General features: G+C 45.2%; 1 protein-coding gene, 1 long non-coding RNA gene and 1 other non-coding gene across 7 annotated transcripts in view; 1 reads left to right on the forward strand and 2 right to left on the reverse strand.

Moving 5' to 3' along the window:
* The first annotated feature begins 360 nt into the window (after window positions 1–360).
* On the forward strand, window positions 361–16796 carry LOC114221227 (uncharacterized). The gene is made up of 6 exons (XR_003611705.2): window positions 361–1238; window positions 1798–1963; window positions 4197–4325; window positions 6430–6546; window positions 7260–7423; window positions 14981–16796. It is a non-coding gene; the product is annotated as an uncharacterized LOC114221227 (long non-coding RNA).
* Window positions 1340–17691, reverse strand: part of NOD1 (nucleotide binding oligomerization domain containing 1) — a 63266-nt gene continuing 46914 nt past the window's right edge. For 4 of the 5 annotated variants that reach the window (XM_088018301.1, XM_028119357.2, XM_088018298.1 and 1 more), the window contains one exon: window positions 1340–2356. In XM_088018301.1, the coding sequence (XP_087874427.1) occupies window positions 2284–2356 (73 nt within the window). In that variant the 3' untranslated portion in view covers window positions 1340–2283. Of the gene's footprint in view, window positions 2357–16195; window positions 16258–17691 lie in introns of those variants that run through there. The other variant, XM_088018300.1, reaches the window with a different exon arrangement.
* Window positions 10149–10241, reverse strand: LOC114221261 (small nucleolar RNA SNORA24). Its single transcript, XR_003611717.1, has one exon. It is a non-coding gene; the product is annotated as a small nucleolar RNA SNORA24 (small nucleolar RNA).

Below are 17691 nucleotides of genomic sequence, written 5' to 3' on the forward strand. Positions count from 1 at the left end.
TAGGACCTGGACCAAAGCCACCTGGCGACTCGACAGGGTTTTTGTTGTTTTTTATAAGTTCCAAATCAGCCCAGACATGCCATAAATGCTTGTCTGAAATATAGGAGCTGTCCTTCCTTTCCCAAAACCAACCAAGATGTCCCGTGGGAAGAAATAATCCTATCCTAAGTTTGTGGCCTTTTTTTTTTTCCTTTCAATTTTCAATGGTCTTTTTCTTGATGAGGAAAAGTCTCCACTTCTCTGCACAGAAACTCACCAGTGAGTAATGGGGAACCTTTCCGGCAAAGTAGGAGACTGAGAAATCGAAAATCCTACTGCTCACCATCTGGAAGACCAGAAGTATTTCCAAACAGAATTTAAGCCAACACTACACAAATTCTAATTTCCTTAGACACAGCAGTTTTAATTTTGATAATCTGTAAAAGCAGCACTATTTGGTAGTTTCTGAGTAAACTTTAGTCTCTCAAAAGTTTGGTTTTAGTGGTTTAACAAAACCCGAATCTGTCAGCTGAGTATAGTTCTTTACTCGGGAGGTCTAAAGTCGGTCCTAAGCATCCCTGGCCTTCAGCTCGCCACGCTCATTCCATACCTGTTGCCCGGAATCTCTGGTAGGGAGAGAGTTGCTGCCTCAGGGGGTGACTCTTAGGTGAATACTCAGATCTGGGGTGAAGGGAAGGGTGGGTCAGAGCTACCAAAGCAGCCCCGTAGGGGAACAACCACCATGTAGCTGAATGACTGTACAGGAGTTTTAGAGCTAACTTGCTCAGTGGCACACTTCCTGACAGGGGCTCCTGCACAAAGCCAGACTGGACCTCCAAGAACTCAAAGGTACTGTTGGAAGGCCCCCTCGTCCCTTCCCCTCTCGTGTTTGGTCCTTACCAGCTTGGTGCCTCCTGCCACAGAGGGTGACAGGTCCACTCAGCAGCAAACCGCCCCAGAAGGTAGTAGACGTAGAGCCTGGCCTGCCAGGGTCTGCCGAGGCACAGTGGTGAGGGCTGTGGAATTTGGCCCAGGCAGCATCTCCTGGCCCCAGCCACCCCAGAACAAGTCCACACCTCTGAGAAGCCAGCTGTATGGGTTCAGAGGTCAGATGGAGGAAAAGGCCTCAGTTGCTTCCTTGGCTTTTTTTGATCCCTTGGTAGGTGGAGAGGCCTGCAAAGGACCATAACGATGACGCCTCTGGCCCTTCCTTCAGCGGGCTCTTCACAGCACTACACGCCAGGGCCCCACCCAACGCAGTGAGTATCCTGAAGGGAGTCAAGGCATGGAGTCCAGGGACCCTCCCGTGCTTCTCAGACTAAAGTCCCTTTTAAAAATCCCAGACTCGGGCGTTTAGAAATAATGTTTTCAGTACTTTATTAAACAAATTGGCAAAAGAACAAGTTATCTGGTAATATCACCACCCCTCCTCCATGTAATGTCCAGCACGTGCCTGCCGTGATGGTCCATGTAACATGCTCTGCTAGCTGGGTTCTCAGCAACTCCCTCAGCCTTCAGTCAGGTTCAGTCATCCTCACAACTACTCCGGGGCAGGGAGAGAACTCCCTTCCTCAGGAGGGCAAGAGAGACAGAAGCTTCTGTTTGGACCCCAGGGCTACAAAGACAAGCCAGGCCTTATTCCTTTTAGAGGAAGGGCACGGGTTCTTCCTCCTGACGCAGAGCACTTATGCCCACACTTACCAGCCTTCCTGAGGAGGTCAGCCCAGCAGGAGGAAGCTCTGAGTGGAAACTCCGCATTATGAAGACCCCACCCTTTCTCTTAGACCTAAGAGGGCACCCTGTGATCTCCGTCAACAGACACTGAGACCCAAGGACTAAAACAGAAGCCTACTAGGAGTCTTTGCTTTGGCAAAACCTTGGAAGCGCCAAATCCCGACACTGCGCATATCTCAGTCTCTACAGCTGGGAAGTGGGAAGACCGTCAACCTGTAGGGAGGTACTAAGGAGGAAGAGAATGTTCCAGGTAAAACACTTGTTCGTTGAGCACCTTTTCTGCAAGAAGCGTGGCACTAACTCTCTACCGTTGTCCTCAACTCTTCCATGAAGACAGCATGACGAACTCACTTCCCTGGTCCTGAGGGCCGGTTTTGAGCTCAGTCTTATTCCTCTCCTGTCCGATAAAAATAATCCTGGATATGCATTACATCTCTTCATGGTGCATTTACAGTCACTAAAATGGCTCACCAGGCGCACCCATGCCCTGCAAAATTGTAACAGCTATGCAGGGAGGCCCCTCTGTTCATCAGGGCAGCGGGCTTCTCCTTGGGCATGGACCCCTGCCTCTCAAAAGCAGATGATCCGCTTCTCATCTTCAAAGACTTTGGCCTCCTCTGGCTTTATCAAGTTTCCATTTAGACTGTCGGAGAAAAACAAAGAACACAAGTAAAATGTTAGGAACTTGTAGGAGCCTTGCCAGTGTGTGTCCTAACGCACTCCTGTTCTTCACATGGCCCTGAAGTTAAGAGACGTGCTCTGTTCAGACACTTGTGTGATAATATTACTCCTTTCCAGCTATCGTCACTCTCTGAACTGGCTCTCACTAAGGTCACCAGTAGCCTCTATAAACTTGAACTTAATGACATCTCTCAGGCCTGGTCTGTCTTGTCCTTCACAGGCATTTGGCTGTCCTGCCCTCTGCCTCTTGAAACACCACACTCGCTTGGCTTGCTATTAGGCTTTCTGGTTTTCTCCTGTGTCTGCCACTCGGTCCCAGTTTCCCCTCCCCTCTTCTCCTGCATGTGGCCTCTAAATACTGGGTTTCCTTCAGGCTGGGGGGAAGGGCCTATCACGCCCCCCGGTGACCTCATCCCTGCGTCAGTGGACTTGCAGCCCAGACCTCTCCTGTGTGGCTCTACCTACTCAACATCTTCGCCTGGATGCCTCCCAGGCACCTCAAGGTGGCCATGCCAGCCCAGGGCCCCTAACTCCGTGTCAGACCACTCTTCATCCAGCTGTGTAAGTCAGTGACCTGGATGGGCCTTGACCCCTTCCTCATCTTCACATTCTGTCTATCCCAGAGTTCTGTCTCATTCTCTAAACATCTCCAGCATACCTCCCCGGAACCCCTCCATTATCTTCACCACCACCATCGTGGTCTGAGCACCATCATCTCTTCTCTGGATCACTGCAGTGCCCTCCTGACTGGTCCCTTTACATGTACCCATGTGACCTCTTCAAATCCATTTTCCTGGAGGATCCAGAGTGGTCTTTTTATAATGCAACGCTGATCATATCCCTCTTTGCTTCAAATCCCTCCATGACTTTCCATTGCTTTTAGGATAAAGACCAGAATATGTACCACCACCCACAGATCTCTTACGGTCTAGTGTGCCCCAATTCCTCTGCCCCCCGTTGCCCCTTCTTCTCTACTGTCTGAACCCCAGGGCACATCAACATCTTGCTGTTCTTCAAGGATACCATGCTCCTCCTTCCTGCCTCAGAGCCTTTGCATAAGCTGTTCCCTCTACCTGGAACACTTCCCTATTCATTCTTCATGGCTTAGCCTAATGCCACTTCCTGAGGGAGAAGTTCCCTGAAACCTCGTCTGTATTAGGTTCCCTTCTTAGCTCTCTCCTTTACAGCATTCACAATGAATTGCTTGAATGATTTTTTTTCTTTACTGTGCATCTCCCTCACTAGGTGGTAAACCCATGAATGAGATCAGATCCATTTTGGTCACCACTGGATGGTGCTAGCACTGTGCCTGGCACTCAAGCACTTTGTTATTCAGCAAATAAAAATGCAGCACTAAGCCCCGAGGACACAGCAGTGACTCTTGGTTTTTGTTTTGTTTTGTTTTGTTTTTTGGTTTTAAAAGAAACAACCCACAGGCTCCAAGTGGCCTCACTGAGGTTAAAGCCCCAGGTCAGTAAACCAGAACTTAAAATCTAATCAAACTGCAGTTTCACCTCCCCAGGAATACAGCCTTTAGCCAGGCAACCTGACCAGGAAATTTCCCGAGTCCCCTTCTGCTCCTTAGGAGGGCAACCTGGCCTAAACAATGCATTTCTGGCTAGTAAATAATGCCTTTTTAATGCTTTTTAATGCCTTCTCTGCTCTGCCTTTCAAAAACCTTTCTCTTGTTTGGCTCAGCGGAGCTCCTCTCCACTTGGTAGACGGCATGCCACCTGATTCGTGAATTGTTGAATAAAGCCAATCAGACCTTCCAGTTTATGTGGTTGAATTTTGCTTCACAGCCTTGGCGGCGGCACTGGAATCTGCAGTGAGCTTCTGACGGCCCGTGGGGACAGGGAGAATCACTGGCACGGGGACCTCCTGCGAGCCCTCCTACGTTCCCCTTTCTCGCCATTGCCTGGGTGCCGCCAGTGAGTGCTCTCAGTTTCTGCTCCCCTCTTTGCCTTCGAGCTACCGACCTGATTGGCTTTCCAGTCCAGGTCAGCAGAGACTGGTGGGGGCTCTCATAGAGCGCCAGTGCTTAGCCCTGGGTTCAGCCCGCCAGGCCACGCTGGAATCTCTTCCGGGCTCCCACCCGCAGTCCCCATTTACTGGGCTTTGCTGCTTGAATCCTTTCCCATTTCCAGTCCGCAGCCCCCACGCTGGAGGCCACTGGGTCAGTCCACGCAGGGAACTGCCCATGCTGGGCATGGCCTTCTCTTGGCCACTCCGTGGCAACACCTTGTGGTTACTGCTGGTGTGTTAAGGTGCATGTTTGTCTTGTTTTGTGTAAACAAAGCCTTAGCTAATGGGATCCTTAAAATTCTGAAGAGTCAAACATGCCACCTTCCAGCACACCTGCTCATTTTAGGTCAAAAAACCATGGTGCCAGGAACTGTGAATTTCTACAGAAATGGCAAAACTCTGCTAAAGACAACCTAGCAGTACATTGGCCACAAAGTCCCATTCGACAAGGTCATTTAAGAAGCACACTGGAAAGCACAAGTTCCCAAACCGAATGGGATGCCTGTTTACATTGGCAAGCAGAAGCTCCAAAAGGTTTCAAAATTCTGAAATAGTTTCATTAAGAGATTAATAAAAAGATTTAGCAAAAGGCTCACGAAAATTAAAGGTGTAAGAGGGACATAAAGCAAGACAGAAGGAACTCTTGCTGTCCCCCTCTGTCCTCTGAGCACTCATTCTGCTAATCCTCTGTCTGCATTGCTTTTCCCCGCTCTGAAAATGCCACCGGAAACAAAACTGGCAAGGTGTTGGCCTTACAGGCGGCCCCCATATTGGCCATACAGGGCCCCTCTCAGAGTTAATGAAACTGAGAAATTTTTTGGTAAACTGCTACAGCCAAGCGGTTGGCAGGGGGTGGCGCCTGGGTGGCTCAGTCAGTTAAGCATCTGCCTTAGGCTCAGGTCACGATCTGGGGTGGGGGTCAGTGGGGGGTGTGGTCCTGGGATCTTGCTCTGCGTTGAGCTCCCTGCTCAGCGGGGAGCCTGCTTGTCCCTCTCCCTCTACTGCTCCCTCCACTGGTGCTCCCTCTCTCTCAAATAAATATCTTAAAAAAATAAATAGCTAAGGGGAACCTCCCGTAGACAGCAGAGCCCGCACAGGGGACCCTGGAAAAACTGGCAGAAGCCAGTGAAGGGTGAAAATGCTTACCAGAATCACTTCTTCTGAAGGTGCCCGCGGTGCCCATGGAGAGGGGAAAAGAAAACTGCACGTCGCCCTTTCCTTCCCGAATCTAAACCCATTGTCCACTGATGCCCTCCCTCCCGGGGGCGGCTGTCCCCCTCTTCCTTGTCTCATTTTGCATAACCAGGCTTGGCTTTCTGCCTGCCTGGGACGTGCAGGTTGTTGCTGCTTTCTTTTGGCTGTCTTTGGGAGTGACTCTGGATTTCGGGAAGATAATATCCTTCGCGGCCTCTTTGGGAACCCGTCTTAACACCCAAGGGGGTTTATTCAGTACTGCCAGAAATATCTGAAATTCAAATCTGTACCCGGAGGGAAAGAAAATGAATGAGGGTAATGTAGTTGGGACAGGCGGCCGACCTATGATGTCATTCAAGTTCCAGCCCAATTCTTTGAGAAATTGAAAGCAACTGTCCTTATCTTTTTTTTTTCCCCCCTCAAAATAAAAGTCCATTCCAGGCACAATTCAAAATTCACCTATTCCTTTACACCTATTCTGAAACTTCCCTCATTTATCTCAAAGGCTCGTAAATTACTGGTCTTGGGAAACCCAAGTCCTTCTTGCAGGAACTTATATTCTTTCTCTGTCCCTTGAAGTTATACATCTATCGAACACAACCCATCAATCACCTGAGACAGAAGGGAAAAAAGAGGCCTTTTTAAAGTACAAACTGCTAAAAAGGGCTCTTGTGCCCAAACTCTAGCACAGCCTCCTTAAGCTTGATTCCAGGGACAGATACAAATCTTAAAAAAAAAAAAAATCTTCTCCACAAATATTAGTAACTATGGAGTCTTTGCCTCTGTACTTTTAAGATTTTATTTGTTTGTTTGAAGGAGAGAGAGAACACAGAGGAAGAGGGAGAAGCAGACTTCCTGCTGAGCAGAGAACCTGAACCAGGACTCTGGGATCATGATCTGAGCCGAAGGCAGACGCCCAGTTGAGCCATCCAGGTGCTCCTGCCTCTTGTGTGTTTGTATGTATGTCATAAATGTGAGATATTGTTTCTGGATGGTATTACTAAAATCAGTTTGTAAAACAGCAGATCGTGGAAACAAAGCCTTAGCTAATAGGATCCTTAAGTTCTGAAGAGTCAAACATGCTGCCTTCCAGCATACCTGCTCATTTTAGGTCTAAAAACCACAGTGCCAGAGCTTTGAATATCTACAGAAATGGTTTGCTGGTTTTGTAGGGCCCAAGGGCAGGCTGCTCCAAAATGTACCACTTACTGATTGTTTTAAAGAAAACATATCTAAGAGACAACCTGTACAAGAAGGACACTCAGACCCTCCTCTGTCCCACTGAAAGCAGGAGATATATCTCCCATGTGAAATGAATCTCCCATGTGAAAGTCACCCTCCCTGTGCCAGGCTGGTAGAGACATTCTTAGCATCAGAGACAGGAAATTTAGAGCCAAAAAAGCTGTATAAACAACCCTTGTTAATTTTTACCAATTTAATATCACACCCCCAAATTCTGCCTAGAATTCCTTACTAATTGGAGCTCCCAAAGTTAAGTTTTCTTCGTCCTGTCAATTCCTCATGGATTTATTTATTGTCTCTGCCTAAAAATACAAAAACTGCCTGCCTTGGTCATCTCTTTAGGTCTGAATTTCATTACTGACCCACTGTGCACACACAATAAAAGTCTGTTTTTTTCCCTCTAGTTAATCTGTCTTATGAAAATGTAACTCTTAGTCCAGCTGGAAGAACTTGAAAGGTAGAGGAAGAACATTCCCTTCCCTTCAGTTGGCGTAGCTGGTGGATACTCATTCGCAGGACAGCGGCTCGCCCAGAGATCCTGGGACAGCTGACGCACATCCAGCAGAAGGTAAGGTTCTGACCATGCCAGCCTCCCGGCTTCTCTATCCGCAGGGCCTGGTGGAACCTGAGAGTGGTAACAATCTTTCTTTTTCTAAATTTAGTTAGCGGGAGAAAATACCGTAGAACTAGTTCCTTGGGCTGAACAACTTTTGGTAAAAATTTGGTAGTGTACTCTTGGGTGACTGATCATATTCTCCCAGAGGTGGTCACTGTTTTTTTTTTCATCTGTGTCTTTTTTGTTGAGTGTCATTGGAAGGACTCCTCACAAGAAGACAGAACGCAGGCTTCAGCCCTATAAGCCTGCTTTGTAGCCGGCCTCACAGACTGGTGAGGTCACATTTCTCCTCAGAACAGGGTCTGTTTAGACAAACTCTGCTGTGGGTTAACACGCACATGAGGTAAAGGCTGTTGCTAAAGAAACATCTTGGAAACCCAAGCAACAAAATTGGTGGTCACGGATCAGCAGTTAGAAGCTGTTAGATTGCTTGTCATCTAAGTCAAAGATCCCCCCGCCCCCCGTTAGGATAACCTGGTCATGGAATGGGTTAGATTGACACTCAGTCTGCTGCCGGCCTCAAGAAAACATCCATGCAGTGAGGTACACAGTAAACACCACACAGTCCCCAACCTCAAGGCACAGCCCTTCTAAGGTCTTGGTTTGGCCCCCGGAGCCCCAAAGCTTAGGCAGGGCTGTTAATGTTGAACGTAAGAGATTTTTCCTTTTGTCTAGTTCTGTGTCCTAAGCGCTTGGCTTTGTGACGCTTTGTGACCAGTGAGCGTATTTTCTCTGGTCTCCCTCACTTGGGAGGGCACACTTAACTGGGGTGCATCATGGCGGTTCAATAGACCGGGGACCCGAGACACACAATTACAAGCAGCGCTCTCTGTCCGGCCACACCAGCTCTCAGGAAAGTTTGTCATAAGGGGCCCCAGCCCCTAAGGGAGGGGCCTCTGTTGCTTCAACCTTTCTTGCTCCTTAGTGCTAGAGAAATCTCATTCCAGTAGCACCAGCCCAATGTCACAGATTAGCAGGTCTGTGACTAGAGGTGTCTTACATTCTGGGAGACCAGAGGCACCATACACACTACCTCATTCTTACAGCTTGTACAACGAAGGTGGTTGCTTTCTCAGACTATTCTTGGGAGTAGGCTTTTGGATCATGGGGGCTGCATCATCTATGCTTGCTCTGGGGACACCTCTTAAGCCATTAAAAGGCTTATGGGTTTGAATCACTATTGAAATTAATAAGATCCAATTTGTCAATGGCCAAACACTAGATCCTTTAAAAGAGCTATTTGAAAAAGAAAAATTATAAAGAACTCTCAATTGTCTTATTAGTATAATGGCTAGTCTTAGGGATTCCCTTGACAAGATAAAAGAACAAAAATTAGACTTAAGACAGATAAATGTCCCATGAAAATTCCCCTTCTTTTAAAATCTAGCCCAGCCTCTAGGTTCAAAGTATACAGACTACTCTTATAAATGCTAGAAGCCAGAAAGTGAATTTAACAGAAGCACCTAGGACAAACAGGAGGGTTTGGTTTACTGTAATCAACCTCTGTCAGCCTCAGATTCTTTTTTTTTTTTTAAGATTTTATTTGAAAGAGAGAGAGAGGAGAGACAGTGAGAGAGCACAAGCGGGCAGGCAAAGGGAGAAGCAGGCCCCCTGCCGAGCAAGGAGCCCGATGCGGGGCTCGATCCCAGGAGCCTGGGATCATGACCCGGCAGATGCTTAACCGACCGAGCCACCTAGGCGCCCCAGCCTCAGACCGTTTTATATGCTCACCTTTGTCAGGTGTATTCTAGACCCTGCCCCCTACTGCAAAAAATTCATGTCCCCCAAACAGCAGCAAATCTTTATAAAGCCCTTTTTCCTCCATTTTCAGAAGATCCTACCAAACTTAGAGAAACATTAAAAAGATTTGACTTCACAACCTCCACTTCACAGAGGACAGAGATGACCAATAAAATTTCCCCTAGGCTCTCCTAGAAATGATCAGAGGAAGGCTGATGCTGACGGGCTAGTAGAAGTCCTGGCTGAACTGTGTAACCATGAAGGCTTTTGTTAAAATGCCTTATACAGACTGTACAAAAGCATAAAATTCCCCTTGATATAAAGAAGCAAATTTAGTTAAAGAGGTAGGCCAGTCCCTTGATATTCAGGCTGGAATCCAGTTCTTTGGGGGGATTAAAAACAACTGTCTTTGTCTTACAAATCTCTGTAAAACTAGAAATGCAACTCCAGAAATATGTCGAAAACCACCTATCTTTACCAACCTCCTCCATTCCTCTCAAAATATTTGTGGATATTATCAAAGGTCAGGGTATTGGAACAAAATTGCCCTGTAGTTAAGGGAAAAAAAGGTAATATTTTCCCCCCAGAGCAATCAAGCATTTTATTTCATTATAACAAGGAAGCACTCAATTATTCTCTCCTTAAATGCCATATTTCGGCAGAAATAATATTTAGGCCTATATTGAAAATACTGCCCCAATAGTTTCCAGAACATTATTCACCACTCAGGACCCTAGCTGTTGAGATTTAAAATCATGTTTGGCAATGTCCCACAGCACGCTAAATAAACAAGTCTTCACCCACATTACTTTGAATTTCTTAATATCTTGTCCTGTGTTCCATTGCCCATCGGAACAACTGAGCTTCCTAGAAGCATTTGACCAATAGCTAGATGTGTGCCCAAGAACCCAGCACCCTCCAGGTTTTCATAAGTGAAGAGGTTACCTGTGAATCGGATCCCCATTAAAAGGGTACGGCTTTGCCAATAAACAAGAATATGCTCTTCCGTGGCTAGGAAGACCACACAGCTGACCGGTTTAGAAAAGGTCAATTTTAAGTCACAATTACCCCAAAACTCTTAAAGTTTTTTGCATTCTTTCTGTCCCTTTAAATCATAAATCTTATGTCTTTGAAATGTGAACACAGCCCACCATTACCTGAGGCTGAAGGAAAAATGAGAGGGGAAGCGGCCTTTTTAAAATACAAACGATAGGGTGCCTGGGTGGCTCAGTTGGTTAAGCAACTGCCTTCGGCTCAGGTCATGATCCCGGAGTCCTGGGATCGAGTCCCACATTGGGCTCCAGGCTCAGCAGGTAGCCTGCTTCTCCGTCTGACCCTCTCCCCTCTCATGCTGTTTCTCTCTCGCTCTCGCTCTCTAATGAATAAATAAATAAATAAATAAAGTCTTTAAAAAAATAAAATAAAATACAAACGATAACAGGGCTCTCGTGCCCACTTGAGCACCTCTGATAACAGGCAGATAAGCTCCAAATCTCCACCTTGGACAAAACTTCGATACTTTCTCTGTACATTTTCTACCCCATCTTCTGTAGGACCTAGGTAGGAACCATTCTTAGAAATGCAAACTTGAGAGAGAGGTTTTTCATTAGAAAAAGGGAGAGAGGGAAGTATTTGGAAATTGGGCCTATAATCGCTCTATAAACACAAGTAAAACCAAAAGCTAGAAGATTTTGTTTGCCTCTGGTCTGTGTATTTGTATGTGTGTCCATGTAGGTTGTGAGATATTTTCCGTATTTCTGGGTGGTATGGCTAAAATTAATTTGTAACAGAGCTCTATTTAGTTTGTCTGAAGGCATGTGCTGGTAAGAATTGGGCATTATAAAACTCAGAAAGCTCGTGGTGTGCCTGGGTGGCTCAGTCGGTTAAGCGTCCAACTCTTGATTTCAGCTCAGGTCATGACCTCGGGGTCATGACCTCAGGGTTGTGAGAGGGAGCTCTGTGTCGGGCTCCGTGCTCACAGGGGAGTCTGCTTGAGATTCTCTCTTTCCCTCTGCCCCTGCCAACCGCTGCCCCTAGTTCTAAAATAAATAAGTCTTTGATGCGTTAGCCTGGTGATGGGTATTAAAGAGGGCACCTTCTGCGTGGAGCACTGGGTGTTATGCACAAACAATGAACCAGGGAACACTACACCCAAAACTAATGATGTATGGTGATTAACATAACAATAAAAAATTAAAAAAAATAAATCTGTAAAACTCAGAAAGCTAAAAACTAACCCAAATGTTTAAGTTCACGTGATCTGGGAAAATATTTGGTATTAAAGCTACTTTAAGATTATTGGTTTAATTAAAACAGACCTGTCTTTAGCGTTATCGGCATTAAATATAAAACTTTTATTCTGCCTGTGTTTACTGAAAGTCAAATGAGTTTCATGTTCTCTCTGTTGCAAAATCTGTCAGAAAAAAAACCCAGAATAATGGTTGAGTCTAATGCCTCATGAAGTTTTATGGGTAGTCCAAATATAATAACAAGTAAATTAAATAAATGTAAATAAGATAAAAAGGTTTCTAGGTAAATTTTTTTTTAAAGATCTTGTTTATTTGAGAGAGCGAGCACAAGTTGGGGGGAGAGGCAGAGGGAGAAGCAGACTCTGCACTGAGCAGGGAGCCCCACATAGGGGCTCCATCCCAGGACGCTGAGATCATGACCTGGGTCAAAGGCAGATGCTTAACCGACTGAGCCACCCAGGCTAGGTAAACTTTTAAATAGCTTCCAAAATCTTTTTGATGGTAACCCAAAACTTTAAAAGGTTTTGCTAAATTAAATGGATAAATTCATTGAGTATCTAGTGGCTCAGTCAGGTGTCTGCCTTTGGCTTAGGTCATGATCTCAGGGTCCTGGGATGGAGCCCCACGTTGGGCTCCCTGCTCAGTAGGGCGTCTGCTTCTCCCTCTCCCCCTTCCCCCACTGGTGCTCACTCTCTCTCTCTCAAATAAAATCTTAAAAAAAAAATTCACTGAGTATCTAGATCATTTCCCAGTAAGAAAAAGTAATACAACATTAAGTATTAATATAGGTTTACCTATTTTTAGTTTCTCTGTATAAAACAAATTTGGTTCTGTTTTATGCTGCTGTACTATGAAGAAACACGTTTCTAAATTATGAAATATATTCATAAATTTGCCAATCTAGGGGCACCTGGCTGGCTCAGTCAGTGGACCATGTGACTTAGGGTCATGAGTTCAAGTCCCACATTAGGCATACAGCTTACTTCAAAAAATTTTTAAAAATTTGCCAATCTAAAGAAATCTGCTGTAACAGTTTACAGTGGCTTACTAGTTAGAAACCTTAATTTCTAGTGAAAACTAAGAGTTAAGAATTCTAATAAATGTAATTAAGGCAACTGAAAATAAGAGAGACAAATCTATATGTAAGAAAATTAAGATGTGTGTTTTGGGTGAGAAAAAATATGAGGAATAAAAATACATTTCTGTTGAGGAAAAAGAATATAAGTTTGTCCTGAAGTGAAGTGAAAACTTAGGGCAAAATCTGGATGTAAAGAAAAAAAAATTGTAGAAGATGTATGGAAAATAAATCTTTTTTTTTTTTAAAGATTTTATTTATTTATTTGGCGGGGGGGGAGAGGGAGGGAGAGAGAGAGAGAGAGAGAGAGAGAGACAGCGAGAGAGGGAACACAAGCAGCGGGGCGGGAGAGGGAGAAACAGGCTTCCCGCTGAGCAAGGAGCCCGATGCGGGGCTCGATCCCAGGACTCTGGGATCATGACCTGAGCCGAAGGCAGACGCTTAACGACTGAGCCACGCAGGTGCCCCTGGAAAAGAAATCTTTGGAAAGAAATTTTCTGTGTGGCTAGTACTGGGTAAGATGAGGGTAAATTTAAGTAAATGAGTTTTATCCTCGAAAGTACACTGGTACAAAATTAAAACTGTTTTCTCTTTGTTAAAAGGTCAAACTTCTCTTGAACTCCTGGTCTGCTCTTAGTAAGAAATTATAAACAAAAGTTTTTCTTTATAAAAAACAAGGATTCTGTGTTTTGCCAAAATAATTTCCTATGTTTATCAGGTCTTTGGATTACTTAAACTGAGTCTTAATACTAAAAGGGCTAAATTTTGCTTACAACTACGTAACCTACTGTATTGGCCTTTTAAATCATCTTTTATTGTCACTTTGGTTAAATGGATAGTTAACTATTGTTTTATAACAATTCGTGATCCTATTTAACCAAATGTCCAAACCTTTTGATATTTTTGACATACTTCCCAAAATCAAATTCTAAAATGAAGTCTTTCTGGCCACAATCTGAAATTTTCCAGAGGGCCCCTTGTACATTTCAAAGATTTTTGTGAATAATTAAACTCATTAGGCTTGTTTGTTGTGTTTAATCCCATGGACAGCACTGTCAGATAAGTGCTACCAAACTTTATATTTGTGTAGATGTCAGTTATCAAAAATAAGTGTTCTAAAACTTATATGAAACTCCAAACAATCTGATATGTCCTGATATATTATCTTAAAGTGTTATATGTCACAGAAATAACCAAATTTCCTTGCCACTTGCATTGTAATAAACTCTAAGATCTTTAACCATGGCCATTTTTAAGACTTTTATCGTTTACAGTTATACTTTTTACTCAGTTGCTTTTACGGATGCCTCCCGCAAATACATTTTGTCTTAAATGAGACTCATGGAAAGACCTCTCAGTACAGATTTCTGATAACCTTCAGCTCATAAAACTAAACTGGGTACGAATTTCCCGAACTAATGGAAGAACTAAATTCAAGCAGAACCAGAAAAATATGTGACTAAGTTTTAACTAAGGAGGATAACTTTTATAACTTTTTGGTTAAAACATTGATTTTTAAAAAATGTTTTGTTTTTCCAGATTTAGTATTTTAAAATAAAAACTTTCCTTAAAACAATTACTAAACATAGGTTTATCTATGTTTGGGTACTTATTACGGAGAAACTAAAAGATATTTTGATATGTTAGGGCTACTTTGAGAAATCGAAGAAGGCATATTTTTAAGAGTTAAGAATTCTCATAAAGGGGCACCAGGCTGGCTCAGTCGAAAGAGCGTGCAACTCTTAATCTCGGGGTCATGAGTTGGAGCCCCATGGTGCATTTAGAGATTACTTAAATAAAGCTTTTTTAAAAATTCTAATGTAATTAAGGCTACTGGAAATACGAGAAACAACTCTGTATGTAAGGAAAGAAGGATATGTGTTTTTGGTAAGAAAAAATACGAAAAACAGAAATATATCTTTGATGGAAAAGAAGGTAATTTTGTCCTAAAGTGAGACTGGTTATTTAACAAGGGAAAACTTGGGACAAAATCTGAATGTAAAAAAGGAAAGTTCTAGAAGATTTGTGGAAGGAAGTCTTTGGGAAGCCATTTTTATATGTGACCAGGTAACTTTTGTGCAAGGCAGCAGCAACAGAATCTATAAAGATGTGGATTAACTCCATTCTCCTTCTGCAGAAAATGGCCCTCTCAGTGCCAGACGTTTGCCATCCTGACGTCCTTATAATATGGCAAAGGTCTGCTCCAGAATCAGAGAAATTAAACTAACAGTTGGGCTATGGGAAACCCAGGATGGCCACTTGATTCTTCCTCGCTCCCTAACAAACCCCGTTTTGCCATCCTGCGCCCATCAAAGTACATTCAAGATGACTCACATTATAAATAGACATTAGTGGGGAAATGTCTTATAAAATTGCAAAAACAGTCTTTTAGCAATGTCTGACTGGTCGGGTCCACAATCCTGAAAAAACCGTTTTTGTCCCCAGAGGCCTCAGACCTCCCGCTCTGGACCCTTTGAACACCGGTAGCTGCACCGCACTCAACTGCCTCTTGGTCCAGGTCCCCAATGGTCGTGTTATTGCATGTGTGTTTTCTGGAAGGGTGGAAGCCTTTCCGTCCCACAAGACTGTTGTCCTCAGAGTAGGAAATAAAAAAACTATTAAAATTGTTTCCCACTTGGGGTATACCTTGTATAATCTCCAGTGATCGAGGCACCCTCTTCACTTAACGAGAACCTTGCAGATTTCCTGGAACCCTATCCGTGTACAACCTTGTTGTTTCATGCCAGTGTGACCAGCCACTGTGAGTCTTTCGTGTCTTGTGCTCCAGCCTGTTATGAACAGCTTCAAAAACCCATTTGGGATCCCAATTCAAAGGGTCCTGTTAGGCACAGTCTAGAGCCTGGTGATGATTAGGGATTCTGGAAACATCACCAGAGAAAAACAGCTCTTGGGACCTTCGGGAATGCTCCTGACCAGTGACACCGCTGCGCAACTAGAAGGCACTGAGCCTTGAGTCCCCCTCACACAACTGAAGAAAGCTCCACTGGAGCCCTGGTCCTGGACAGACGCTGGAGACTGACCAATTACCCTGACCAGGGAGAGAAACACTGGCCACCAAAGTAGACTGCCTCCGCTCACAATGCCGGATCAAGACTTCACACCGGAACTGAACAGGACACCATTTGCCCTCTTCTCCTTCCCTTCCCTCTGGCATTGGCTTGGCGAGGTAACACCCTTATCTTTCCCTCCCAGGTCACCGCTCAGGGGGCAACCTCTGGAATTCAGAGCCACCTTTTATTTTCAGGAGAAAATCATACCTTTATTATGGGTCGAGTCCTGTGAATTTACATCGTGAGTTAGAAGGGAACTACCAGGAGGCTTTCGTGATTCATGACTCTCCTTTTAAAGGCAGATCCCTACTCCCAGGGATAAATATAATGAGGCTCTAATCAGGAATTTCTCAATTCTTGAAATGTTTGCCAAATTGCCACAAAAGCAAGAACTGCCCAACAAAGATCCCTAGACTCTCTGGCCAAAGTTGTTCTCGATAACAGAATATCCCTTGATTGTCTTTCAGCTGAGCACGGAGGTGCCTGCTAGAGCCAGTACCACGTGCTACACCTGGATTCACCATTCTGGGACATTTGAAACTCAGTTACATCAAATCACAAAATAAGCCACTTGCCTTAAAAAGATGATTCCTTCCCATGGGGTCTTTGATTTGATTTTGATTGGATTGGAGACCATAGCTTCAAAGTACCCTGCAAACATTGGGAATTACTTTATCATATCATAATAATCTCCCTGGTGCATTATATTCTCTCAAAAATTTTAAATGCATGTTTGCAGCCACTAACCACCAAGCAAATGGTCTCCCTCAGACTGGACCAACAAAAAGGTACAAAGAGGACAACCGACTTAAAGGAATATAAATCTGAAGTCATAACCTGTGAATGTCACAGAGATAAAGCCAAAACATCATGACCTGAGAATGCCAAAGATCAACAGAGGCTCTGAGAACTACAGAGCAGTAGCTGAGAGGAATGGATGTAACCTTTAGTCAGTCAACATAGAATCTCCTCGTCAATACTAGGAAATTTACTGAAAGGCCCCTTCAGCTCCCCTTTGGAGGGCAAACTTACCTAAAACAATGCATTCCCTGCTAATAAATTCGTCTTTGTTTATGCCTCTGCCTTTAAGAACCTTTCTCTCATTCGGCTCAGCAGAGCTCCCCTGTACTTGCTAGGTGGGATGCTGCCCAACTCCTGAATTGTTTAATAAAGCCAATTCGACCTTCCAATTTACTCAGTTGAATCTTGTTTCTTTAACACCATGACCCGGGCCCCACCCTCAAAGAGTTTGCGGGCTGGAGTAGACCGCCTCGCAGGACAGAGGTGTGTGATAAATGCCGGACAATGTCAAGTCACGGAGCACCCGACCTCCTGTCTTTGCAGCAGAACCCACGGCGGGACTTAGGGCTGCAAGTTCTACTGGGCCAAGGGCAAAGCAGAACCAGATGTCAGTCCCGAAAGCGAGTCACTGTGCCGCTGGTGGCTGCAGACAGGGTGGCTCCCTCACCGCGCCCAGCACCCCCCCCCCCACCCCCGGACGGGACTTCGCAGAGTCCAGATCCATGGCGTCACCCACGTGGGGTAAGCTAGGGATGGAAGTGAAGCCGCCGCCAGGCCAGCCCCTCCCCTGAGCTCTCCCTCTTGCCTTCTCTCTCAATCCGCCCCCTGCCCCCATACACACACAAAGTGCCTCCTTCCAGCTCTGGGTAGCACACCTGGAAGTTAAAGACACCTGGCCCTGCACGAACCGTCCCTTGTGTAGGGACAAATGCACCTCTTCAAGCTTGACAGTTCACTAAAGCAGCTGTGGACCCTTACAACTCTCCTCCTCAGCCTCTGAGAAGAGTCGAGACCAACCGTGGCCTGCAAACTTCTGCAGCCTGGCCTACGTCGTCCTCCCCCTCCGCCCGCTGTCCTTGGAGCACAGAAGCAGCAGGACATGAAGGGCTTCTGGGGAACGGGCCACAGGCAGGAGGGGCTCGGGACGAACGCAAACTCAAGTCCACCGAGCTCTCACAGGCCTTCCGGACCGAGGAGGGGGCGCGGCCGCGCAGGCGCAGAGGCCACAGCGCCTCCGGCTTTCTTCCCTCGAAGTGTTTTCCAAGCGTTTTTTAAACCACGACC

Source organism: Eumetopias jubatus, unplaced genomic scaffold, assembly GCF_037043125.1.
Source record: "Eumetopias jubatus isolate StellerSeaLion01/CBP00866 unplaced genomic scaffold, mEumJub1_p1.0 scaffold_14, whole genome shotgun sequence".
NCBI classification, from domain to species: domain Eukaryota; kingdom Metazoa; phylum Chordata; class Mammalia; order Carnivora; family Otariidae; genus Eumetopias; species Eumetopias jubatus.